General features: G+C 54.9%; 1 protein-coding gene across 3 annotated transcripts in view; it reads left to right on the forward strand.

Annotated features, from left to right (window-relative positions):
• SORCS2 (sortilin related VPS10 domain containing receptor 2) overlaps positions 1–26,631 on the forward strand; it is a 426,038-nt gene that overhangs the window by 190,239 nt on the left and 209,168 nt on the right. For all 3 annotated transcript variants that reach the window (XM_088793080.1, XM_019748208.3, XM_074320821.2), the window contains one exon: positions 9,847–9,914. In XM_088793080.1, the coding sequence (XP_088649206.1) occupies positions 9,847–9,914 (68 nt within the window). The remainder of the gene's footprint in view (positions 1–9,846; positions 9,915–26,631) is intronic.

Below are 26,631 nucleotides of genomic sequence, written 5' to 3' on the forward strand. Positions count from 1 at the left end.
TGAAAGATGCCTTTTCTGTAGAAATCTCACTTTCCCACCGCCCCCACCCCCACCCCCCACCACAAGCTGGTGTCCCTGGCAGGGGTGGGTGAGTGAGAGGAGGGGTCTGGAGGCCGAGGGAAGGCTCCTGCAGCATCCCGCCCCCACTCTCCTATTCCAAGTACCATTTACACTTTCTCTGCAAAAGAATGTCCCAGAACACTGGATACTTCTCATCCCAACCCGGGGCACAAACTCTGGCCTGTAGCCACATGCAGCCTGAGGACCTACTGTGTGCCAGGTACTGGGGATGGACCCCAACTGTGAACCGTGAGAGGAGGCAAGATGTAATGCAGGCAGCAGTGACAGACGACGAGGCACGAACCCCAGCTTTGCGCCAGCCCTTCCTGGTGCCAGGGCTCTGCAGGTGGGCACCAAGCCCGCCCTTGAGCTGTCTCCAGGGAGAGAGCGCACAGCGCGATGGGCTGGGGTACGAGGAAGAAAGTGACTCAGGTCCAAGGAACGCCGACATCCTGGGGAAAGTCTGAGCTAGGAGAGGCTGCGAGACGTCCGAAGAACCCGGAAGGGTGGGTGGGGTCCCTTGTGGAGTTGGGGAGGCATTTCGGGGTGAGAAGTGAGGTGAGCCAGGCCCCGAAGCTGGTGATGCCTAGAGCTGAGTGGTGCAGTGATGGGGTTCATGGTCCCGCAGGCCCTGGCGGCCCGCGAGGGGTCCGGGCAGCCGGGAGTGATGGCGGCATCATCCTCACTTGTATTTACGTGGCACTGCTGGTTGTACAGTGAGTTCCCAGCTGGCATCTCCTGGGCTGTCCCCAGGTTGAATGGCCCAGTGAGGCACAGAGACCACCGAGGAGTTTGGAATTGAATCTCTGCCCACCTGCCGGGAATGGGAGGGCTTACGGGCCCGTAGACTGATTGGGTCCCACACAGGTCCCTAAACCCTGAAATGGGGCAGAAAATTGTGCTGAAGGGCCTGTATGTTTCTAGATGTTCTCAGGTTCTTAACAGGGTCCCCTCTGGGAGGAAGTGTCAAAGTCGCTGTCCTGGGTGCATGGAGGGAGTGTCACGATCCATCTGCGTTTAAGAACCAGGATCAGGGGTGGCTGGGGGCCAGACTGCAGGTCCATCCAGTGTGCAGAGGTGGGGGTGCTGGTCAGGGGTCAGGGTGGGAAGGAGTGACCAGATGGGTGGGCCGCTGGGGGCAGCTGCAGGGTCTGTGGCTCCATACCAGGGTCCACAAGACATTTAGGGACTCACAAAAATGATTTAATTTCCTTTAAGGTCAGAAGAAAAGTAAATATTTAGGTCAAGGAAATGTTTTGATATATAATACAAATATGCCTTTCTTTATACCAAAGCAGCTGTACAATATAATTGTTATTTTTTTATGGAGGACGTGGCCCTAGAGACCCAGCTGCCTCGGGCCCCCAGAAGTCATCTTGTACCCCAGATGGCTAAGAGGGTAGATTCCAGAAGCAGGGACGGGATTTCATTATCAATCTCTCTTGCCGACATTCGTGAGGAGATAAATTAGTCTTCACAGAGCTCAGATGGGTCCCGAGAGGCTTGCTCCAAGCTGGTATTGACCACCAGGCCCCCTGCTTTCCTGACAACCCTGACACTGGCCTTTGGGGGTGGCCGGCCTGTCTGGACTCCTTAAGGCCAAGGGGCATCGTTCCGGGCTCCTGTACCCAAAATCTCAGCCTTCGTGGTTGGATGTGCCACAGGCTCCTCTCTCCCTTCACCTGCATTTCCTTTGTTCCGGGCTCCTCTGTTCTGATGTGACAGCATTGTTTCCAAAGAGAAAGTCTTGGAAGACATGAGCGTGTGGTTGTCTGGCTGGGGGCTGGCGGGTAGGATGGGGAAGGCACTGGCGCCTGGGGAGGGATTTCTGTTTTAAAAACAGGACCAGCCATGCCCACCCACCCCCAGGAGAGACCCTGAGCACTTTGTATGTTGAGAGAGGTGCAATAGCAACCTTTTGTTGCTATAAATAGATCCGAAAAATGCCAGCTCTTCCAGGTAGGAACACTAGGGCAGCATTTTGAACAGCAACGGCAAAAAAAAAAAAAGAATCTTATAATTTCATTAATAACTTTACTTAAAGTGACTATTAAAAAGGAGTGATGGGTGAAATTCAAATTCAATCAGGTTATGAGGAATGGAGAGCCAATAATATTTTCACAGGACAGCTGGGGTGGAAAGTCTACCAAGACCCACCTATTAAAATATACATTATCCCTTAAACAGATTTGATGTGAAAACGCCGTTTTCCACAGCTCAGTAATGTTCCTACATCTATTTTCTGCTGACTGATTTTGATGAATAGAAGGCCTTTAGAAGCTTAGCTCCCAACTCTCTTTTTTTAAACATTGGGTTTCGTGCCTGTGAAAGATGCCTGATTGATGGAGGGACTGGGCTGTCACCTGTCTCAGCCCAAGGCGGGACCCCAGCATTTCCTGAGGCGGCACTTGGGAGGGAGCGAGTAGGGGAGCTCCGGGGGGCTGGGCTGCTGCCTGGGTGCTCCCAGCTCGTCTTCCGTCTGAGGCCAGGTGTCTGAGTGAATGGTCCCTGGGCCCGCGTGCAGGGTACCTCACTGTGTCACCTCGAACCAGCTGAGCCTGTGTCCTCATCTGGAAAATGGGTATTAGTGTCCTGGGGCCAACATAAGAAATGACCAAAAAAAGAGTGGTTAAAATACAGAAATGTGTTGGCTGGAGCCAGAAGTCCAAGGTGTTGGCAGGTGGTTCCTTCTGCGGCCGTGAGGGAGCGTCTGGTCCAGGCCTCTGTCTCCGGGCTTCTGGTAGCTGCAGGCGTCCTTGGCTGTCTTCTCCCTGTGTGTTTACTCCGTCCTCCCCCTGTGCACATCGTCTATCTGTGTCCCAATTTCCCCTTGTTGTAGGACACCAGTCACATTGGGTGAGGCCCAGCCTAACGACCTCACTTTAGTTTTCCTGTCTTTAAACAAGGTCGCAGTTACCAAGGCTAGGACGCCCACATCTTCTGGGGGGACATGGCTCAACCATGACAGGAAGGAGTACAGGTGGCCTTTCCTGTGGAAACACAGAGAGGAGGAGAATGGTCTGACCGGAGTCCAGGGTGGTCCCCAAGGTGACATCGGACATGGAGTTGGGTTTTCCAAGTGGGCGTGGCAGAGTCTGGGCAGGAGGGCGTTTCATTGAGTGGGGACGGCCCTCCCCAGGATGCTCTGTCCATCCTGCGTGGGGCCTGGAGCCCAGCACGCAGCCACGTCCTGGCCCTCGGGGACACTGTGGACTGTCAGAGCCGTGGGCAGCAGAAAGCCAATTGTGGGAAGTCAGGGTGTTTGCTTCCTGGCGCGGCCGTGACTCAGTACCACAGACTGATTTAAACCAGCAGGCGTGTGAGGTCCCGGTGTCGGCAGGGGTGGCTCCCGAGGCAGAGGTGACTGCACCCTGCCCCTCTCAGCTGCCGGGCATTTGCTGCTGTCTTTGTCACTTCTCGGACTGTGGATGCCTCACCTGCCCGATCTCTGCCTCCATCTTCATGGGGCCTCCTGCTGGGCGTCCTGCCTCCTTTTCCTCCCGAGGACACTTGTCCCTGGAATTAGGGCCCCTCATATATCCAGGATGATCTCATCCTGAGATCTTTAATTACATCCTCACAGGCCCTTTTCCCGAATAAGGTCATGCTCACAGATTCTTGGTGGAAATACCTGGGTGGGCTGCATTCAGCCCACTGCATCCAGGGTCGGTGGGGACCCAGAAGACTCATCGACCTGGGATGTGTGAGGGCTCTGGACGTCTTCCCCGACGGACGTGCCTGCGGTGAGTCCCTGGGAGGAGTGCCGGCGAGGCTGACGGTGTTACAGGAGTGGCTGGAAGGCAGAGCAAAGGGAGAGCCGCACACGGGGAAAGACTACAGGTGCAAAAGGGGCGGGGCGTGTTCAAGGTGGGCCGCTGCCATCCCGCCTGATTGGAGCGTCGTGTCCACGCGTCATGCGTGCATTTGTTCATTCACTCACTCATTCGTTCCCAAACCCTGCCAAGTGCTGCATCAAATGTGAGGATGGAAACCTGCCCAGCTCCAGGTGGATGTACCGAGGAGTCGGTCAGTTTGTGCAGTGGCCTCGAGGCCTTACTGATCAGCCATTCTTATTGCAGCCTCTTGTTTGCACAAGGGCTCTCAGAGGAGTGGTAACCTACGACCACGCTGCGATCTGAACTTGGAGCTGTAAGGCACCCTGTGCAAAGCTGGCATAGAAGGCGTAACGGGGACCTCGCTGGGTCACAGTGGGCTCTCAGGTGGCCCGGTGCGGAGGGGTGCTGCACACTGGCTCCCAAGGGGGCCCACCAAGGCCGAGGACAGCCTGTCAGTGTGCAGTGTCCAGTGATGGACCGAGAGTGTGTCGGCCACCAGCCAGCACGGGTCCGTGAGTCCTGGGCATCCATCGGGAGGGGAGGCAGCCACAGCCTGTTTATTGGGCACCTCCGGAGGCCGGTGCTCGGGATGAGAGTTTGGTTGCAGCAGGAAGCACGCTTTGCTGCCGTCTGGCCCCACGCTGTGGTGCTAACCTGGGATGCATGGCCTTTGGGGCCTCCTTTCTCCCACCGTCCCCCAGAGGCCTGGGCTAAGTCCTGAAGTCACACTGCTGAGCTTGAGGCCCAGCGCTGCCTCGTCTGAGCTGATTGAACCAGGGCAGTGACCTCCTTCTGTGTGCCTCGATGTCCTCACCTGCAAAATGAGGACAGAGTGGGTCCCAGTGACCTGGGCTACTGGGAGGATTAAATGAGATAACGTCTGTAGGGCTTAGGCCAGGCCCAGGACAGAGGGAATCAGTGTTATTTTAATGAACAGTGAGGATAAGGAGGCAGGTGACCCGTGGTGCTCCTGCCACCTTCTGTGGATTCTGTGGGCAGACCTTAGTCTCCAAGCCACACCTGCCTCACCGGGAGGCCGTGTCAGCACCCTACCAGTGTGGACACCGCAGGGGCCAGGACCCTCCTTTGGGGACACTGCACCTCACTGACCTGCCAGGCAGAAAGGGCCATGGCCACTGGTGGGCAGGGTCACAGGTTCAAGGCCACGGCTCATGGGACTTGTTCTCCTTCTTGCTTCCCAAGTCCTCTTTTCTTTCTTACATCCGAGCCCATTTCTGGTCCTCAAATGCTGGGGACAGCTGGGCAGGGCCTTCTCATCATGCGGAGGGAGCCCCCCATTGCTGCTGTGTTGATGGGTGTCCGTGGGGACTGTGGCCTCTGTCCACAGGGCAGGCTCGAGAGTGGGCTTGAGCATGGCCCAGGCCCAGCCATGTCCAGAGGTCGATGGAGGTGGGCGGGCGAAGGTGGGAGGCTTGCACAGTCTCACAGCCTTTACTTGGTATCGGGTTTATATATTTCTCAAGTCTCTCTCTTCTAATGTTTTGTCTGAAAATCATAACAAGAAGTTACACAAGCAGCACAGAGTTCCGGGCATCCTTCCCCAGCCTCCCCCCGTGATGCTACTTGACACGATGGCAGGGTGCTGACAAGGCCAGGGCACTGAGGGCAAACCCCTTCTGTGGGGTGAAAGCTGGCACTCAGAGCCACAGCGCCCTGGTGGCCTGGTTTGGCCACATCCTTCCCTGTCACTCCTCCTGGGAGAGGTATGAGAGCCCTCCCAGCCCAGACTCTTCTCAGAAACCCTCCTCCCCCAAAGCCACCTTGGGCAGTTCTGAGGTTGCCTTCTTGTCATGGTGCAGGGTTCTGAAACAAGGGCCTTGTGTCGGGTGGCGTCTGTGCCTTCTGCATTCACGGCGAGCCGGAGAAGCCTTCCCTTCCTGCACCCTCCCAGCTCCTCCCCTGCTCTCGGGTGGCGGCAGCCTCTCCCTCCACCTCTGATAAGTGCAGTGGGGGGCAGGGAGGAAGTTGTATAGTCAAGGCCAGGGAGAGGGATCCAGGCCCGACGTGGGACTTGCTGTGTGGCCCCGACTTCTCTTCCCGCAGCTGGGCCTCTTCTAGGCCCCCAGCAGCCAACACAGACTGGCCAGACGAGGGCACAGCTTTGTGGGAAGAAAGGGATCCTATTTGGGGCCAGGGTGACTCAGAGCCCAGGGCCACCTCTCCAGCCAACAGCCTCGGGCTTTCAATCTAGTCACCGAGGAGGGAAGGGGTGGTCATTTGTCAAGCCCTCCTAGGTGCTATCACACTCCATCATCCTGGCCTCTAGGGACATGTGACCATTACTCTCCAGTGACACTAGAGGGCGAAGGGAGGGTTGCCACGTGGGCTGGCTCCTAGCCGGGCGCCTTTCTGCACCCGGCCTCACGCACCCTGGGGGGCATCAGGCAGAGCAGGATGGGGCCCAGCCCCAAAGACGTAGAGCTCGCGCTCATGCCTGCCTGCTGTGGGAAGAGGAGCCCAGTCTGGGGACATGGTAACACAGGTGCCAGGTGACCCTGGGCAGGAGCCGCCCCCGTCTGGGCCTCAGTGCTCGGTGGGCTCCTAAACCCAGGACTTCTGTTGTTCTGAGTGATGAAATGTCATACACATTCCAGAGTCAACTTCTATCCCTGGGCAAGTGGACAGATGGGATGGGGTGGGGAAAGGCGACAGCAGGAGTCGCTCTTGGCTTTTGGGAGCTGGTTTGCAGCTGATTCACTCACTCAGCAGTTATGTACTGGGTTCGTATTATGTGCTGGCACCTGGCTACGCTCGGGAGACAAAGGTGGACTTGGTCCCGGCTCTCCTGGAGCTGACAGCCTTTCGGTGGCTGGGGAAGGCTTCCAGGAGGAAGTGGCTTTAGGAATGAGCAGCAGGGAGGCCGTGTAGAGGGCAGGGGGAATGCTGTAAGCACAGGGAATCAGCATATGCAAAGGCCCTGGGGTGACTGAGAGTCCTGGCGGGAGTGAGTGCCTAAAGGTGGTGTGTGCTTGCTGTTGGGTCAGCGGGGGATGGTTCCGCTGCGTGAGGATGGAGAGCACAGGCCCTCTTCAGTGGTACTAAGAGACCCAGCTTCTCATGTGGGCAAGCAGGTGGGGACCAGGCCTTTCTTTGGGTGAGGACCTGCCAGTGCAGCTTCTCAAACATTGATGTTAACACACAGATTCTGCGTCACCAGGTCTGGCACGGGCCCTCTCCTTGTTCTGCGTTTCTAGGAGCTCCCGGGAAGCCTGCTGGCAGGTCCCAGACCCCACTGTGAGCAGCCAGGCCCCAGACTAGAGCACAGCGGGATTAGCCCGTGTCCCTTGGCCTGGAGGCCATCAGTGATGGGGGGGGGGGGGCTCATAGGTCAACTCCCAGTTTTCCCTTTTTCCAATGGAAAGTTGATTTCAGAGTTCACAATTAACCCCGAGTTCTTGCTGCTCTTTTCTTTCTTTCTTTCTTTATCATTTATTTATTTTTTTGTGCAGTGTGCTTATTGATTGACAACTGAATTGGGCCTGCGCATGTGTGATTTTTCTGATTATTCTTGAACCCTTGGAAGGCAAACAGGTGTCAGGCTGCCTCACAGTGTGTGCCCATTGGCTGTTTTGAAGACTCAGGGCCCTGGCCTGGAGGGGGTCTGGACATGTGTCATCCTCAGATGGGCACGTTGGCGGACGTGGCTCCTAACAGTGGGCGGGGTACAGACAGGGTACCTGGCCGGTCGGCGCGGCCCTTGTGGAGCGTGCGTGTCTCCAGCCATCAGTGCGAGGCTGAATGGGACCCGGCTGGACAATGACCGAGGGGCTGAGGCCCAGGGTCACAGGAAGCCCAGCGGCTTCCCGTCGGTGCTCATGTCCTTGGAACCCCAACCCCAGTGGCCTCAGGGATGGCGGGTTTGGCGAAAGCCGAGAGGTGGGATTCTCTCACTGGGGTCACGGTTGGCCTTTCCGGGTAAAGAGCCTGGGCTACACCTGGGTGACGACCATCCAGTGGGCAGGGCATCTGCATGTCCCATTCCTGGAAGGCAGCGTCACAGAGACGTGGGGGAGGGATGAAAAGTGAGCAAGACCTGTCCCCTCCTTCAAAGGGTTCATTATCTAGTGGTGGAAACAGCTCCTGTGAGCCATGCTGGAAGGGGGAGAGCAGGGTCTGGGGAAGGATGGAGGGGGCTTTGAACCTCAGGGAGGGGTCTCGGACACTTCCTGGAGGTGGTGTCAATGAGACTGAGATCTGAGAGTTGAGGAGGAATTAACAAGGCATTACGCATGGGGCTTGGGGAAGCGGGGCCTAAGAGGAGGACAGCTTGTGCAAAGGCCCAGAGCGGCTGGAGCTGAGAGGGAAGTGGGGTGAGCATGAGTAGAGACTCTCACCCAGAAGGGAGCAGAGGGGAACTAGCCCTGCTCCGTGATCGTCCAGCGCAGAACTGGTCCACGTGGGCAGAAGTTACCCGTGCCGAGTTAGGGGGTGAGCTCCCTAACCCTCGAGGTGTGCAAGCAGACTGCTTGGTCAGGATGCTGCTGGAGGATTTCAGTCTTGACGGACTTTGAGGTCCCTTCCTCCGGCTCCTTGAAATCCCTTCGGGGAATAGCAAGACTATAAAATATAAATCAATAGGTTAAAAAGACGCTCGTCCCCTGTGATCCAGGCCTTGTCATTCTGTCTGCCTTCCTTGAGTTTCAGAGGGTTCTGGCTTCACTCGGGGCTGCCGGAGAGCCTGGCAGGGGAGAACCGCTTTGTTCCGGAGCAAGGAGGGGCCCATCCGTGCCTCCACTGACTGACGGGCCTGTGATGTTTTTTAATCATCACTGCCTCTGAAATGCACACAGACCCGTCTTGGTTGGCGTCCCCCTCACATCTTCCCTGCTTTAATCACCAGCGAAAGAAAGATCATTGAGACCATGTCTGCAGCAGCCATGCTCAGAGCAGAGGAAGTTCAGCTCCTGTGAGGGAGCCAAGCTTGGTGATGACCAGTGTGGTGACCCCAAATTAAATAGGCTCACGGGATGTGCTGGGAACCTGGGCTGTTCCCACTTTGCCTCCTGGGGTTCCCATGGTAACGGGAGTGTCGGAGTGGCTGACAGGGAATGTCAGTGAGCCCAATGAGATTTGATGTACATGAAAGTGCAGTGGCTGGTGAAGCGCTTGGGGACGGGGCTGTTTCCCCCGGGGCTGGCCAGCGAGGCCCCCTTTCCTTGTGAGTGTTGCTCAGACATTCGTGTTGGAGAACTCTGGGATGCTGGCGAGCACATTTAGTTTTCACGTTCATAAATAGCAGAGAGTTGTTTGCACAGGCGTGCGGTGAAAATGGCTTTGGTAGGTAGGGCCCTGTGTGTGTGGGGGGTGAATAGTTGATCGACGAGGAAAGAAGTGTGTGTGCCCTGGGTGATGGACGGACACGTCCAGCTACATGGGCTGCTGTCTCACATCCGCCCAACCCACGGTCATCGGCTGTGCTGTCAGCCTCCGCTCTGAGCAAAGCAATGGCAGCTCTCACTTCTGGGCCTGCTGTTTTCTTGGGTGCAGCCCCGGCCGCCTTAGGTTGTCGTCCAGGGTGCTAGGGGAACAGAGCCCCGCCTTCGGGAGCCTGGCCGGTTGTGTTCTGCACTCACCCTGGAACCACTGCCTCAGCTGTCCCTTTGACCACAGCTGGAGATTGTCGGGGCTGGGGTTGAATGATCCCCGCCGAGTGGCAGCAACTGGGCAGACCTCATGGACAGACATGTTCCCAGAGTCATTCTGGAGAGCAGACGCGAGTTTTCAGGGCGGAAACCAGCCCTGTGTCCGAGTGCTGTGCTGCGTGGTGTCTGGAGCCCACGGGGGATGCCAACCGAGGAAGGCCTGGGTAGCCGGTACCCCAGAGACCCCCAGATCCTGGGTGCATGGGTGGGGCGAGTGTCATCATGTCCCTCTTTGAGAACCTCGAAACCCACTGATTTCTGCCTTTTTCTTCCTGTTGCTACCATAGGTGATCCTGATCTTGACAAAGTATTACCACGCGGACATGGGGAAGGTTCTGGAAAGTTCTCTGTGGCGGTAAGTGAGCCCGAGGGTGGGCCTTTCTTCTGTGCGTCTCCCGAGGCTGCAGGCTGAGATCCAAATGCCGCGGGAGCAGCTCTGCGAGTGGGCTGCCTGGCGACTTTTCTCTGGCTAGAAGATGCGTATAGGAGAAGTTGAAAGCAAATTAAGAGTTTTGTCAGTAGGCACACACAGCACAGGAGAACAGACAGCCGTTCAGCATGCTGCTTTGCTTTCTTTCTTTTTCTTTCTGGTTTTGTATTTCCCCCGTCCCCTCCCTTCCCCCCCTCAGGAAGTGGGCTTCCTGTGAATTCAGGTCAGTGCACAATCCCCTTTGCGCCCTGAACTTTGGCCACAGCTCCTGGCGTCCAGCAAACACGCCCATCAGCCTCATTGTCCGGGCAGCTTTCTTTCTTCCTGGCTCAGCCGAAGAGCTCGGTAAATAAATAACCCGCTGACGACAGGGGGAGATCTCTTTATTTGTGAAATGTGAATTCAGTCCAAGAACGTTAGGCGGCCCTTTGATGTTTTGAATGGGGTGGGAGAGAAGGAGGTTTTCAGAAATCATGTTGGTGGTTATCATCTTCAGCGTTTCCATCTGCTCACCCGAGAAGGGGGTGCCCAGCGCCCCAGTGCCTGGGGCTCGGGTCGCGAGGGTTCTGCTTCCTACGGGTACCGCTCGCCACTCCCACATGCTCGCTGAACCATTTTGGTTTCCAAGATGTGTTTTCACTCCCGTAATCATGAATTCATTTTTCTACCTGAAATCTGTGCAAAACACCCAAACTGCTCCTCAGGACCCCTGATATGTGTGCAGATACCTTGAGGTGATGTATTTTCAGCGTTTGGCTCAGCTTTTAACCAAAGGGCTTGATGGTCCTTTCTGTTGGTTCTTGGTGAGTGATTTCCGTGATGCTCTGGGAAGTTGTTGAAATGGCACGTTGAGCCGGGTCCTTTCTTTGCTGTGTAGGGAATCGTGTCGCCTCGCCGCCAGCTGGCTCAGTCAAGGGGACTGTCGCGGTGCCCTGAGTTTTCTTACCCCTGCACCTCTTGTGAGGTGGATGGTCCAAGGACAGGTCCCCTTGGCTACCAAGTGGCCAGGCACTTGAGTCCTGTCTCCCCCCAGCAGGATTCCCCAGCCCCCTCATTCGCCCTCAGTCCTGCGGCAGTGACTATTGAAGGTGGGAGGTCTGCAGTGGCACTGGCTCATCCATCCACTCCCTGTGACACCCGGCGTGGCTGGAGACAGCAAATGAGGGTGTTGGAAATTTTGTCCCAGTAGCGCATGTGTCATCTGTGCTTACACGGACAAAGTTGTTGGGTGCAGTTAAAGTTTGCTGCAGGTCCTCGTGGGGCCAGGGTGGCGGTGGGACTGACCTCGGCCAGCCCCATGCTGGGGACCCGCACTCCTTGTTTACTGGCTCCACGCAGAATTCTTCTGGAGCAAGTGGGGAGGCCCAGAGGCCAAACCACCGCCATGGAGCCGCTCCCAGGGGGCTCCTCCTTCCTCCCGAAAGCCTCAGTTTCCTTACCTGTGAAGTGGGGATGAAATGCCCCTGAGTGGGAAGTTGTGGGTGGGGTAATATATGAAATGTCTCTGGAACAGTGCACCGTTTGGTTTTTCTCCACAACACAGCAACAGACTTTAATTTTCCATGTTCCTTCCTCATCACTGTCTCTACACTCAGACATTTCCTTTCCTTCATTAAAAATACATGCCAAAGCGTTAGTCATTTCAAGAATGTTCACCCACGTCCCCACCCGTTGGGCGCAATTACTGTCTTTGTTTATCTTGCCGGTTTTGCTGCCGTGTCTGTGCAGTCACTACTCATCCCGCAGCTCCGTGCGCCGCTTCCTTTCACACCTGTTTCCACTTTTTCCATGTCGTCTCACCGTCTGCATCATCATTTTTTCATGGCCGTGGACTAGCCCCTCAAGTTGATTCATTCTAATGCTTTGCCATGATGCCGCCATAAAAAATTTAGGCATGTCGTTTTCCTTTTCATTTTGTTCCGTGCAGTGGATTTCAGGGAGTTACATCACGGAGCCGGAGCGTGTGAGCAGATTTACGGCTGGTGCGTTGCAGGCCGCATTCTTTGTCAGGAGGAATGCCAGCCGCCACCTGGGGCAGAGCCCTGCTGCCTGCCCAGCGCGGGTCTGACCACTCATGTGTAACGGCCCAAACAGACTGCAGAGTTGTTGGAGGTTGCTTCTCTTTGGTTCCTCACGAGGGCGAGCACTTCTCTACGTCTAACTGCTAATCACGTTATTATCTGTGACCATTATCTGCTCACCGCCTCTCTATTTTGGGGACTTGCGTGAGTGTCGTTTAGAAGTGGCAAGGTTGTCATTGGCCTCTTGTCACGAGGCCCTCCCCCTGCCCCCGCCCTCTGTCTGTCGTTTAAGGCGCATGTGGACAGAGGCTGGCAGTGCCTGTACCTGGAGAACATGTATTACATGGGGTATTAAGACACAGTTATTGTACGTGCGCCGAGCCTCCTGGGTAATCACAATAAATACGTTTGTAATGACAGGTGTCATAGTTACATTCTGGGAAAGGCTCTCTGAAATCTAAGCCTGGTGCCTTTTTAATTGTCCTTCATTTCATGAGCCACATGTCCGCAGTGTTTCACCCCTCACCCCTGCTGGCTCTGATGCTCCAATGGTCTGCCCCTTTCTTCTGGGTGGGGGTGGTGTTCTCTGTTCAGCCTCTGAGCCCCTTTGAATCAATGCAAGAGGGGGCAGGAAGGGCGCGAGCCCCTCCCCTTTGGGAAAGCCACCGTTGTCATCAGCTGTTGGAGGGCACAGAGCTGGTCCTTCCACCCACACCCTCCCTCTGGAGCCTCCTGGGACTAACGGTAACTGAAGAGAACCCTCACTCGGACCAGCCCATCCTGCCCTCGTCCACAAGTCCTGGGGCCACTGGAACAAATGACTGCAAACCGGGGGCTTTAAAGCAACAGGAATTTGTTCTCTCACAGTCCTGGAGGCCACAAGTCTGAAATCAAAGTGGGTGCTCCCTCCGAAGGCTCTGGACGGGACCCTGCCCGCTGGCTGGGGGCCTCCTGCCGTGTGGCCACATCACTCCCACCGTGTCCATCTTCCATGACCTTCTCCTGCCTTCTCTTCTGTGTGTTCCTTATAAGGACACTTGTCATTGGATTTAGGGCCCACTGGGGTACTCCAGGATGATGTCATTTCGGGATCTCTAACTTAATCACATCTGCAAAGACCCCTTTCCCAAATAAGGTCACGCACAGTCTCGGGGGGTCATGACGCGAACAGATCGTTTTGGCTTCACCATTTAGCTCACTGCACAGGACATCACCAAACTCTGCTGGTAGCTCCTGGATCGGATTTCCTCAGTGGCTCTTGCACCTGTCCCCGTCTGTCCCCTCAGCCATGCTCCCTTCCACCTCTTTGTCTTCATGGGGTCCCAGCAGCCCCCTCAGCTCCCCCCCTGCTGCCCCTGGCTCCTGTCCAAGCCTCTCCTCTTGCAAGGATGGATGATTAGATAAATGATGGATGGGTGGATGATGGATGGATGGGTGGATAGTTGGATGATAGATGGGTGGATGGATGGATGGATGGATAATGGATAGATGGATGGGTGAATAGATGGATGGATGGATTCATGGGTAGATAGATGGATGGATGGATGGATAGATGGATGGAAGGATGGGTGGATGGAAGACAGATGGTGATGTGCTTCTTGGGAAACACTGCTGGACCTGAGAGACCCTTACGTCTATGGGGCAAGTCTAGAGGATGGTGTGGGCCCAGGAGCACAGAGTTGGCTCTGATGCCGTCAGAGCAAGAGCGACCTAGGAGCAGTCTGAGCCAGAGAGAAAGCTGACCTTGGCTCAACTTCCCACGGTGCAGCCTCTGGGACACTCTGTGACCTCACACTGAGCAGATTTGAAATGACAGCCCCAGTCTCACAGCCCACTTGACACTGTGCCTCTGTCACCTCTGAACTACGACAGTATGAGAGCCCTGCCAGCCCTATCATTTCACTGGCACATTGGACCTTGGGCAGGACCCAGTCAGGGGCAACCTCAGGAGTACTGGGGTGGGGTGGGTCTCAGCTTTTCTGAGTGACTTAGTGGAATCCTATCCCTTTTGTTGGGGTGGGGTGGGGGTAGTGATTCTCTTCTATCTTCACTTAAAATGAAATTTTTAACATATATAGAAAGTGTGGAATGTAGTGTACCATGCCCAGGTGTCTGTGTATCAGAGACCATCATCTCACCAAATAATCTAAGCATTTCCTCCCTTCCCCGGCCCCCCTTGAAGTTATTTTGGAATCATAGGATCAGTTTGGGCAAGTGGATGGTGAGCAGGAACAGTACAGATGAAGCCAGTGAAATTTAGGGCTTCAGCTGTTACCACAGCAGCTACTCTAACCCAGGCGGTTCCCCAGCTGTAAGGGGTGTTCTTGTGTTTCTGCTTGGGATCTCCATCTCTTAAAAAATACGCTGGTACAGAGTCTGATCAAGGCCCAGTCCTTCCTCCCTCCTACCACCTGCACGCCCCGCCATCGCCTACCCACAAGTGACGCCTGCCTTGAAGTTGGTGTGGGGCATCCCCAACTATGCCCATGTGTTAAGTACCCATGTTGTGTCTATTTGTAATCAACACGTTCTACAGTTCAGCGTGCTTTCAAAATTGATATAAATGGCACCATGCAGCGTGTTGAAATCTGATTAGACTCCCAGTTTGGCTCCGGTGTTTATCCATGCGGCGCACGTCCGCTGGTTGAGTTATGCCTCCCCCTGCTGTGGGAGCGTGAGGGGCGTCATCCCCTGGGCGCTGCCCTTCCCACAGGGCTGCAGGGAGCATCTGGCCTGTGGCTCTAGCATCCCTTTCTCTCCCTATTGTCTGTCTGTGGCGTGACTCCAGCTCCAGGTCCTGAATCATCAGACTTTAAATGTCTACAGTCAAGTGGAGGTGAGAATGGAGTGCAATGTGGTTTTATTTTGGATTTTCCCGATTCCTCATGAGACTGAAGATACTTTCTTTTGTTTATTGGCCATTCAGGTCTCGTCCTCTGGTATTTACCTGCTCATACCGTGCCCGTCTTCTTCCACTGGGTTGCTTAATTGGTTCTTAAACCCTGCCTCTCCATTGCGAATAGCCCAAGTCCACTCTGGGACCCTTAATTATAAGCTGTGTGTCTGTAGCTCCTGCCATGTGCCGTTCACTCTTTCCTAGAATATTTCCTTCTAAGGATATTTCCTCCTAAGAATATTTTTTTCATGCCATTTTGTAATGTCTCAAAGTGCAGTTCTCAGAACAATATTTCTGTAAGATGATGTATTAGTCAGCTATTGTGAGAAGAATGCTGTGTAACAAGCTGCCCCCAAACTCAGTGGTATATACCTGGGCTGACTGTGTTTTGGTTCCTGTAGACTGGGCATGGCTGGGTGGCCAGCGTGGGTCTGCTCCATTTGTTGTCTGTTCTGTGACCAAAGCCTACGGGGCAGAGCCCACCAAGACATGTTCTTCTCATGCACGCTGGAGCTCAAGAGCCAAACCCAATGACACAGCATGGTTAAGGCTTCTGCTCACATCACACTGGCAGAATCCCATTGGCCAAAGCAAGTCACATGCTCACACCCAACACCAATGGGAAGGTGGGTACTGTAGGGTCGGGGCGTGAATGTTTGCTGAATGACAGAAGTATCACAGGGAGTCCAAAAAATACGTGTTCTGTGGTTGTGTGTGTTTGGTAAACATACTTAGGTTGAAAAGAATCACATTTCTTTGCAGTAGGACTTACCAGCGCCCCTCACATGCCGAGGTGCCTCATACATCTCCAGTGAGGTCATGCAGTGTTTTTCCACCTCACCTGATTCCATAATCTTCAATTTTTATCGATTTTATTTCATTTTAAATTTGAATTTAATTTTTGTTTAATTGGATTAAATTGATTTTAATTTAATTTTCTTAATAAGTTTTCATATTTATGTATTACTTTATTTTTGTTCTGCTGAGCATTTCCTAGGATTGGTTTTCCATGGAACTAACTTTGGGAAACTCTGTTTTATGGATTTGGACTCCAGTAGAGCTGGCATTTGAGATGTTCAGGTCGCGTCAGTTCCCGTACAATGGTACTGTGCTCTTATGCTGTTGTATTTAAAACCAGGTTTGCTTCTATGTTCCCGTAGTGTCTCCTCTCTTTTTGAACACACAGAATTTTAGCGCTAAGTGTTACAAATGCAGAGTATAAGGAATTTGAGCAGTCAAACCACAGCCGTGCAAAGACCTCTTGACATTCACTAATATAAGGAAGCACAAAGGACCTTCTCGGCGGAGGTGATGACAGCGGGGGTGGGGACGTCCACAGAGCTTCGCGGTCATGAGGGTGAGACGGACAGAGCCGCGCTGTGTGTGCAGTGTTTCAGAAGCCGGTGGGCAGCCCTGGGGCGACACAGCGTGCCTCTCCTGGTCCCCAGATGTCAGGGCTAACGAGAGCAGTTATGCTGAGAGGGTCTCACAGGCACAGGGTGCTGAGCTCTCGTAGCCACAGGTTTCAGATGGGAAAATTAGAGATACTCTGTGTCCTTTGGTGGCCTAGCCAGACGGGGTTTGAGTCTGTTATAAAGTCTTAGACTGTAATGGGCTTTCCCTCAGGCTAGTGCAGACTCTAGAATTCCTCTGTGGGTCTGTGCCCCACGCAGATGGATCTTGGTTTCCGTTCTGGCTCTGGAATGTCCCTGCTTCATCTCCGAGCCTCATCTGTACACTGAGCCTGACGCAGGCTCGTAGGTTGTTATGAAGACAACAGATAGCGTGTGTAAAACACCTGCACTTAGTAGGTGTCAGAGGGCTGTTTCCTTCTTGAATCCATTACCTTACAATGTCCGGTTGGCTTTTCACCAGCTACATTCTCACTCCCCGGACAGTCTCTCTCTGTGTTTGCTTTCACATCACCATGGAGATCTGAGTTTGATTTCAATAAGACTCTGAGCAGATAGGGATCGAGAGAGGTGCTGCCTTAAAAGCTTCCAGGGTTTGAGTCTAGTCAATAAATAATTCAATTTGAATCAACATTCTGATGAGGTCAGAATCTGAGGCTTTGAGATGCCTGTAAAATGCTCTGGGACAAGATTTGGGTGGCTGAGAGGTCACAGGAAGTTTGAGGAAATCCCTCAGTGTCCTCAGCTCCCCCTCTGTGCTGACACCAACGCCTGCCCTGCCGCAGATCTTGGCTCCCTCTGTCCCACACTCTGATGCCTTCCAGGCACTAGTACTGACTGTGGTCTCTGCCTGCTGATCTTCCCTCCTCCTTTCTCCCCTTCCCATGTCTCATCCATCCATCCGTCATCCATCCATCCATCCATCCATCCATCCATCCATCCATCATCTATCCATCCATCCATCCATGCATCCATCATCTATCCATCCATCCATCTATCATCCATCCATCCATCCATCCATCCATCCATCCATCCAGGCTCTAGGGTTGAGTAAACTATGGCAAATGACCCCCAAGACTCTCAGTTTAGTAGGGGTACAGATAAGTGAAACAGCCCAGGATGATGGCCCATAATCTGCGTTGCAATAGGACCAAGAGAACCAAGGAAGCACTAGACATGCCCACTCTGTCGAGTCACAGGAGTGGTAATAATCAGGGAGGACTTCCTGGAAGAAGACCCAGCCCTGGTCCTCAAGCAGCACCGTCTTCCTGTCTGTCTGGACAGCTCTCCCTACTCAGTACCTCCCATGTTGCTATGGCCAGCAGCTTCTCAGGTATGCCCATCCTCACCCTCCCGGCATCCATCGCACCAAACTTTGTCACATCCATGTGCAGCAGGTACCCACATGCCTTCTTTCACCTGAGGCTGCATTACAGAAGTGCAGCTGCTGACCTTGCAGATGACGGGAATCTTCTGTCTGTCTCCGTCCTGGTCAGGCCCAAGTCCGGCTTCCCGTGTGGGACCCACCCTTAGGGAGCTACATGCCACCTGGGCTCACCCACATGGCACGGACCATCATACATGCTTTCCTCCATCGTTTTTCCTGCAGGCCGGAAAGGCCATCCCAGGCTCTAGAAGGGGTCTCAGGGAGAAGCAGACAGGACACAGGTTCCTGGTCCTTCAGAGCAGCCCCGGCAGCTTCTGCCCTGAGCAGAGCTTTTGTTCTGAGTGTAGCTTTCTGACAGTTTGCAGGGGGACCTGGTTTCCCTTGCAGCCATGATGACAGCCCAGCCCACAGAGGCGACCCTGTACCTTCTGAGCCCACAGCATGGCTTCCCAATCCATTCCTTCATCTCAGAGGCTTTTTCCAAAACAAGAGACAGATGCCCATGGGGGGAGGGGCCGCCTGGGGATTCAGTGGTGACGATCTGATTCCCGGGCCTGCATTAGCCTTGGACCGTCTCATTGGTCCTCCTGACACTCGCAGGTTCTCCCCGTAGAGAATTCTCTCTCCACCTCCACGGACCTGGGGGCTTCCCTGGGGGCCTCTGGGCCTCCCCCCACCCCACAGCAGCCTCCTCGGGTTCTTCCCTGCCTCCCCGTCCCCCATCCCCACTGTGCCGGATGTCCCCTCCCCCCCAAGCCCTTCCCCGGTCCCCATCAAACTCTGGCTGGGTCAGGTGCCTCCCCTGAGTGCCCCCAGACCCTCTGCCACAGCCTCCTGCCCATCTCGTCTCTGGGGTCGGGAGTTTCCTGTGTTTTGGCACTGGCAGAAGCTCTGGAACAGATGTGAGCCAGGGGTTTACGGGGCACATGGAAACCCACAAAGTGCCACTCATGAATCAGAGATAATGACCGCACGTTGTCCAAAGCAGGATGCTGAGTTACGTCCTTAACCCTTTTACAGAGACTCTCAATAAGAGTGTTGCTAAATTCCGCTCCAGAAACCTCTCCCCAAAAAATACCTTATGTAAAAAAAATTATAATGTATGATCATTAGGGAAATTTTGGAAGCTGTAAAATAAATGAGGCATAAGAACAAATCCCCTGTGTTAATTCACCTTACAAGATTTCAACGGTTAATATTTGAGGTGGCTATTCTCATTAGTCTTTTCAAGATGCAAATATGTACATGTTTTATAAATCTTGAATCCCAATTTAATATTACGTGTTAAACATTTTCCTATGCTCCCACATATTTTCAAAACCACTATTTTAGTGGCTGTTTAACATGCTCTCAGCAGAAGGAGGCATTATTTATTTACCCAGATCCTCATTTCAGGTACCTGTGTCACTTTCCATTTTCGTGAATACAAAGGTGTAAAGAAAGCTGTGGTGAGTGGCCTTGTACTGCGCTGTTCCCACATCTCTGGTTCTGTTCTTAGGATGAGATCCTCCATGTGACTTTCTTTCCCACATATTGGATCACAGGGTGTGTGGAGGGTTTGTCTCTGAGACTGTGATGGGTAGTACTGGGGGGAGGGGACATTAAAGAGCCAGCCAGCAGGGGAGCTGAGGCGTGCGGGAGCCCTACCTCCTTTCCTGGTGGAGGTAACACCTCCAGCTACAGGGAGGCTGGGGCAGCAGGCAAGGGGGTGACCGCTGGCCCGCACAACCCCTGACCTTGACTGCCCGAGCCCCAGCCATTAATCAGCTGCTTCCCAACGTTGTGCGATGTGCCAGGCACTGTTCTGGGCATCAAAGATTCAGAACGAACAGAACCCCGGCACTTGCCATCCAGCGTCACGCCAACTAGTGGGAGAGCCAAGAATCCAAGATGGCGCCCTCCAGCATGGGTGCCATGGGACACGGCTGAGCCTCAGGGATGTGGCAGGCCTACCCCAGGCCACGCTGGTCCATAAGAGCTACCTTGGAAATGGGTTCTGAAGGATGAGTAGAAGTTCACCAGGCAGAGACGGGCAGGGGAACCAGGGGAATGGAACCCAGGCAGCGGAGCTGCAGGGCAACGGTGCAGAGGCTGGGAAATGCCCAGGGTTTGGGGAACCCCATGGGAAACAGCCAGGCTGGTGCACAGGGCACATTCATTTGTTTTTGCTGTTATAGCAAATTCCCACAAACTTAGCGGCTTAAAATAGCAGCAGTTCATTATTATGCAGTTCTGGAGAGCAGAAGTCTGATAGGGATCTCTCTCACGGGCTCCAATCAAGCTGCTGACAGGGCTGCGTTCCCTCCCTGAGACTCTGGGGAACATCCCTCATGGCCTTTCCCTGCCTCTAGGGTCCACCTGCATTCCTTGGCTCCCGCGCTTCTGCCACCTGCACAGCAGGGTGTACGCTCTTGGACCCTTTGTTTTCCCATCTCTTTCTTTGACCATAGCTTGGAAAGGTTTTCCCTTGTAAGGACCCGTGTGATTAGACTGGGTTCATTTGGATAATCCAAGATGACGTCCCCATCTTAATCACATCAGCAAAGTGCCTTTTGCCCACAAGGTGACATGCGCTCAGTCTCTGGGCTTTGGGATGTGAATGCATTAGGGGGCCGTTATTCTCTTGACCACAGAGGGCGTGCAGGCATCCAGAGACAGCGGCCTTTAGGTCGCCTCCGTGTCCCTCGTCAGGTGAAGGCCTGACTGGGGCACCAAGACTGAACACAAGATATTAAGACACACTTGCAGGTAATTGGATTCTGTAAACATTTCTCGAGTATCGTCTTTGTACTAGCACTTTACTAGATCTTAGCACCGGCCATGAAGGCGATACCAACCTTGATAGAGAGGAGGAGACTGATGGGGGCGCCAGCGTCTAGTGTTGAGGAACCCGTGAGGGGGTAACTTGTCATTTCAGAGGAGGTGATGTCTAAACTGGACTTTGAAGGAAGACTAGGGGTTTTCCAGGCAGACAGGCAGGGGAAAGGCATTGTAGACAGGGAACGTGCAGACACACGGAGGCGTGGACCAGCCCGGTGTGGGAGGAATCCTGAGCAGTTCGGAGTGGCTAAAGAGTGAGGTAGGCACGGGTGGTGGGAGGCTGTGTGTGAGTCCCGCGGGGGTTGGACCCAGGAGGCCTGTGTGCCAGCCCAGCAGGACTGATGTCTGTCCTGTAGGTGGTGGGAGCCATGCGAGGACTGGTGGTTACAGTGAGCACGTGGCTGGTGGAGGGAGGCATGGTTAGGCTGTCGGGCAAAGCAGACCGTGGCGAGGAGGAGGTGTTTGACATTTCCTCTTGCCCTCCAGGACCCAGTGGCGTGGCGTGCACAGCTCCTTGTGGTTTCCAGAGGGGCTGAGCCTGAAGTATTACCTGGAGTTTTACACTTTCCCCGGCTCATCTCCCACCCCCTTCCCTGTGGTCTGCTCTCCTGTCCTTTGCATTAAAGTCACGCTCTGCCCTGGAGATTTACTGGATTTTAATAAAACTCCCGGAGAGGAAAACATATGAAAAAACTGTCTTTGTTTTCTATTATGTAATAAACCTCACTTGAGTGTGTTTTGAAGGATGGAGCCATAAACCTGTTTACAGGGCGAGTTGCACCTGGGGGATGAGCCCTCAGCAGAGTTGCACTGGGGGGGACCCCAGCACTGCTGGTTATTAGCTGGTGCGGGAACAGTCAGTGCATTTCTCTGAGCCCTGGTTTCCTCGCCTCCAGAAAAGGGAGGTTGCTGGAGCCCAACAGTCTTGGTAAAGCTTGCTTAGCATAGGGGCCAAGATGCATAGTGTTTTTATTATGCTGCTGTTTTGTTTCTTACAATTATTATGCTAACGTTTGTTATAGTTTGAGAGAATTATAGGCACCTAATTCTGGATGTCCCTGCTCTGCCGTTTATGAGTCACTGGACATTTCCGACCCACTTGTAAAATGGGTCCCTTTCCTCCCAGAGCTCTGCTGAGGGCCAGACTGCATCTTCAGCTGATAGCACGGGGAACATAGAAGAAAGTGAGTGGAAGGTCGGAAGGAGCCTGGAAGAAGTTGAGCTTCGGACTGTTTTCACCTAGTCAGACATTTACGCAGCGCCTGCTAGGTGCGCTGCCTGTGTCGTGAGCTGGAAGCCCTTACCAGTCAGAAACATCACCATGCTTCCCCCTGCTCTCCTCACCACCCGCCCTCCCTTCAGCTGATTTTCCTGAACACTTAGCTCCTTCCCAGGTGCTCACTCGTAGACCTGGGAGTTTCCATGTTAAACGAGAGGCACGCGGCCTCCGCTCTCATGGGGACTGCGTTCTAACAGGAGGCAGGCGCTGGCTGGGTGATGCCACAGGTGACCTGTCCCTCGTGGGGACATACGTGGGAGGTCACAGGAGGGCAGCACACCTGGACTAGGGCTTGGACCGTCTTCCTGGAGGCAGCGGCATCCCGACAGACTTCAGGATGCACCAGGGAGTGAGCGATTAGGGGAGTATTCGAGCAGAGTGACGACCCGTGCAAAGCCCAGGAAGGGGAGAGTGAGAAGCAGGGTGGGTGGGACATGGCGTGCGAGGTGGTCCCTGGTGGGAGGCAGGGGTGTGGGGGCAGAGGAGGCCATTGTCTTCCCTCTACCAGGAACCTTCTGCAAATGATGTCATGTCTCAGAGAACTCCAGCTCAGAAATTTGGGGAGCTGGAAACTGTGCCCTCTTCAGGATGAACCACTGAAAGAGCAGGGGTGGTGATGTATCAGTTAGGTTTCGCATCATGATAAATGGCCCCACAATTAATGGCATAAACAATAACCATTCATTTGGCTTATGATTCTGTGGCTTGAGAGTGTGGGCTGGGCATATCCTGACCCTAGACCCCTCTTCACCTCTCGGCACCACCAGCGCCACCATCTCACACCTGGATGCCTGTGCCAGCCACTGCTCTGTCTCCCTGCCACCAAAGTGAACTGTCAGAGAGCAAAGGGGACCCATGGCTTCCCGTCATGTCACACAGGGGCCATGTAGCCCCTCCCTGCACTGCACGGCGACCTCCAGGGAATGCCCATCTCTCAGGTCACTTCCATGGTCCTTGTACGCACTCACTCCAGCCACAACCGCCTCCCTTGCCCCCCTCTCCCACTTCCCAGCCTTTGCCCCTGTGCACCCCTCCTGGAACCCCTTTCCCTCACAGGCTAGGCTCCCATTTGTCACATGTCAGCTCAGAGCCACCATCTCCGACAACCCTAAGGAGCCTTTCCCACTCAATGCTGTTTTCTCTGTTACATCTACTGTAATCGCTCAGCATCGTGATATTATTTCAATGAAACTTTCTTTTCCAAGCATTGGTACTATTTCTTCATATGTGGCTGGTCTGTCTGCCCCATTAGGCGGTAGCATCTTTGCCTGTGTAGTTCACGCTGGCCCAGTGCCTAGAGCTGTGCCCGGCACACAGTAGGTCCACCCAGGGAGTTGAAAGCAGAGACTGAACATTTTGTTTAGCTGTTCTGTGAGCTGCTCAGGGTGGAGATGGTCTGTTTCCTCCTGGAACCAGCGCCCACGCCCACCGTGCGACTGGCATGGGTTTGGCACAGCCAGTATCAGGGAGACCCAGCTGCCTGGCGGTTCTCTCGGGTGTTAGGCTTCCTGCAGCTTCTTGAATCCTGGAGCTTTAGAAACTGTGTGGTGTGCTGATAAGTGTTCAATAACCAAAACTCCAGGGGAAAAGAAACACCTGATTTATAGCACTTGCCACCCTCCCCCAGGGCTCCCAGCTCACCACCTCTGGGAAGTACAGGTGCGCTCTCCCTGGGGAGCTGGCAGGGGTGCTGTTTCTCCCCTGTGGGTGTGGAACAGACCCGCCCTTCCCCTGACCTTGGCCCCTTGTGGGCTGAGCTCCTGGGCCCTGCGTGGGCAGGTGAAGGTGGAGCTGTGCCCTGGGCTGGATTCCAAAGGCTGCATGCACATGACCCTCCTCTGCGTTCCTCTGTAGTTCACATTCCAGAGCTTCAGATTCTTCTAAACCCAGCCTACACCTGGCATAGCTCTGCCAGAGCCTTGTGTTTTCCATTTTGCTGGATGCCCCAGTCCTGTCCCTTGATGACTGTGGAGTGACCATTGGCTGTGGAATCCCATAGGACTGGCCTGAGTGGCCTTGGGCAGTGCACGTAGCTTCTCTCCAACTCCATGGCCAGTGGTGGCATTTAAATAAGACAGCAGTGGAAGGCGCCCCGCTCCCCTTCTGCCAGTCCCCCGCTTTCCTAATCTGGTCCTTCCCCGTGGGAAGGTCCACCTGAGAAACGGGTTTGGGAGTGGCGAAACCTGCCATTACTCTCACTGTACTAAATAAATGGCTCCATGATACATAATTCCCTCCTGATCAGGAACCCGACAGCAGAGGCATTCCAGTACCTTGCTGGGCTTGGTGAGAGCCCAGAAGGAAACATCCAGGGCTTCTGAGCTGTCAGATGGTTGTCAGGCGTTCTTCCCAGCAGGAGACGCACGCCCAGGGGAGGTCGCCTGCTGGTGGCCGGTGGGCCAGGCCTAATCTTCAGGCGTGTTTGGCTTGGCCAGAAGAGGACTTTAAAATAGTGTTTATTGAGCTGTCAGCATTTAAGAATTTCGAGATCTCTCATGAGCAGCCCAAGGTTCTGATGTCTGGAGAAATGAGAGGAAAGGGTGGCAGTGGCCGGGTCCTCCCAGGGCCACCGCACTGAGCTGGGAGGGGGCCTGCTGGAAGGGCCTAGGCTCCGCCGTTGTCCACGTCCCTGGGGCCCTGGGGGTGTTCATGCCTGTCCCCCATCTAGTCCAACCTCTTCAGGTTACTAACAGAAGGGAAACTAAGGCGGTCCAGTCCTGGAGACTCAGCCCGGAGCTCAGGCCTCCAGTGGGGTGACCCCCCCGGTGTTTCCCTCATGGGCTCAGGAGGGACAGAAAGTGTTGTGGTTTCAATTTCCCAGCTGGTTTCATCAGCAGGTTCTTTCCCAAGAAGAACCTCCCTGAAAGCTCTCCCTGTTGCTGCTGCGTTTGGCCACACACCCGCAGCGGGCTGTGGAGGCAGCTGCTCTGTGAGCCAGGGCCCCTGTTTATCTTGGGGAGAAATCTCTGGGTCGAGGCCCACTCTTCCTGAGACATCTTTTCCCACAGTCAGTGGGAAATGCTTGGATCCTGGGGCTGCCTGGTGGCCCTGAGCCAGGTGGAGAGCCCCGGGCGGCGGTGCTGGCCTCACCGGCCAGGGGCGTACGTCCGGCTCTCGAAAGGGCCTTCCTAGGACACACTGCTTACCTGTGGGTGGCCCCTGGGGTCTGTCATCAAGCACCAGTGTAGCAGATGCCACTCGCACCGGGAAATCTGTCAGAGAAGAAAAGACCCGCCCAGCCCCCCACCCCCTCCACCCCACCTCTCCCTCCCTCTCCCCTCCTTCCCCACTGCCCCCTCCCCTGTGTCTGTCAGATTCTCCCAGGCAATTTCGTCATTTAGACTGGACTCAACAGACAGGCGTGTACGGGGTATCTGGCCACTCGGCTCTTGTAGGCCAGGCTGGTGAGTTTAGGCCCTCACTGGGTCCCTGTTAGCAGGGAGAGAGAGCAAGCTTCCGGCAGCCCGGGGAGGGGGTGGCGTTGAGTCGGTGGGATAGCAAGTATTCTGTGGTCATGTGTGCACGGCAGTGGGGTGAGCCCCGATATGGCCACCCCACTTCATCCTCAGCCCGACCCCAAGGGAGGGGTGCCTGTACCATCCATGTGTACTGCCAGGGACAAGGAAACTCAGAGTTGTTACGAACCTCGCCCAAGGTCACACAGCTGTGAGTGGCAAAGCCTGTCCCCGTCTGCGCTGCTGTGTGGCTCTCAAGACTTCCGTCTGTTTCAGAAATGTCCCCTTGTGCTGTCAGGCCTGTCCCACCATAACAGTGGGCACACGGTGAATCGGGGGTGTTTCAGAGAGATGGAGCAATGAGGATAGCCTTCCTGGGGAGGCCACAGAAACTGGGCCATCCTGACAGGAAGGTGTGGGTGGTGGCAGGAGCCGGGAGGCAGGGCCGTCTCTGGGCCTGTGGGAGAATGAACACCTGACATTGTTGCTCTTGCACGGCCTCTCCAGGCCGGGGCCCGACGTGCACAGTTCAGATGTCTGGGCAGAATTCCGGCATGATTTGAGCCTCGAGGATGTTGTTACGGGCGACTGTATCCGCATGGGGGGTGCAGAGCACTTCCTGTGGGCCTCTTGGTCAGAGGAGAGCAGACCTCAGGTGGGGATGGTGGGGCACTGGCCCCTGAAGGCCTCTGAGTGGCCCAGCACGTTTCCTGCCCCATCCCTTGTGTTGGAGCCAGACCCTAGTGGAACTAAGCTTGGGCCTGGGCCCCAGGCGAGACACCGTTCCTCTCTGGGCACAGAGTTTCGGCCTATCCCGAGCCTGCTGGCCAGGGCGTCTGCAGTGTCCCTTCCTCACCAGCCCTCTGACACCCAGGTTGGGAGTGAAGCAGAAAGAATGGCCACTTGAGTCAGGGGCCCCGGCCTCCTGCCCCCCACCCTCACGTCTGAATTCCTGTGGGGGGGCAGTGAGATGGGGCAGGGGCCTGAGTGGGGGCAGTGAGAAGAGCAGTGGGGTGGGGAAGGACCCAGGAGCTGGAGTGTCCATCGTTCAGGGACCGGGCAACGCTGCCTTTGCCAGCGACCCTCACGGGGCAGGGAGTACACACTGCTGAGAGGGGTCGTGGGCATTCACCGGGGTCAGCTTGGAGGGCGGCCTGGGGAGGAGGAATGCCTGTGCGCCCAGGCCCAGGCCAGCGGTCAGCTGTGGGCCTCCGGACGCAGCCCGTCTGGCCCTGGAGGGCGCTGCTGTCTGCACAGCGTCCCTGGGAAGGCAGTTGGAACTAAGCAGGACCGATTCACTTTCATTTATTGAGGGATGGAGTGTTCATATTTTATACCTGGGAGGTCCCGCCGTGGCTCCGCCTTCTCGGAA

This window comes from Rhinolophus sinicus, chromosome 1 (assembly GCF_057876585.1).
Source record: "Rhinolophus sinicus isolate RSI-liver-muscle chromosome 1, RSI-T2T, whole genome shotgun sequence".
Classification (NCBI taxonomy): domain Eukaryota; kingdom Metazoa; phylum Chordata; class Mammalia; order Chiroptera; family Rhinolophidae; genus Rhinolophus; species Rhinolophus sinicus.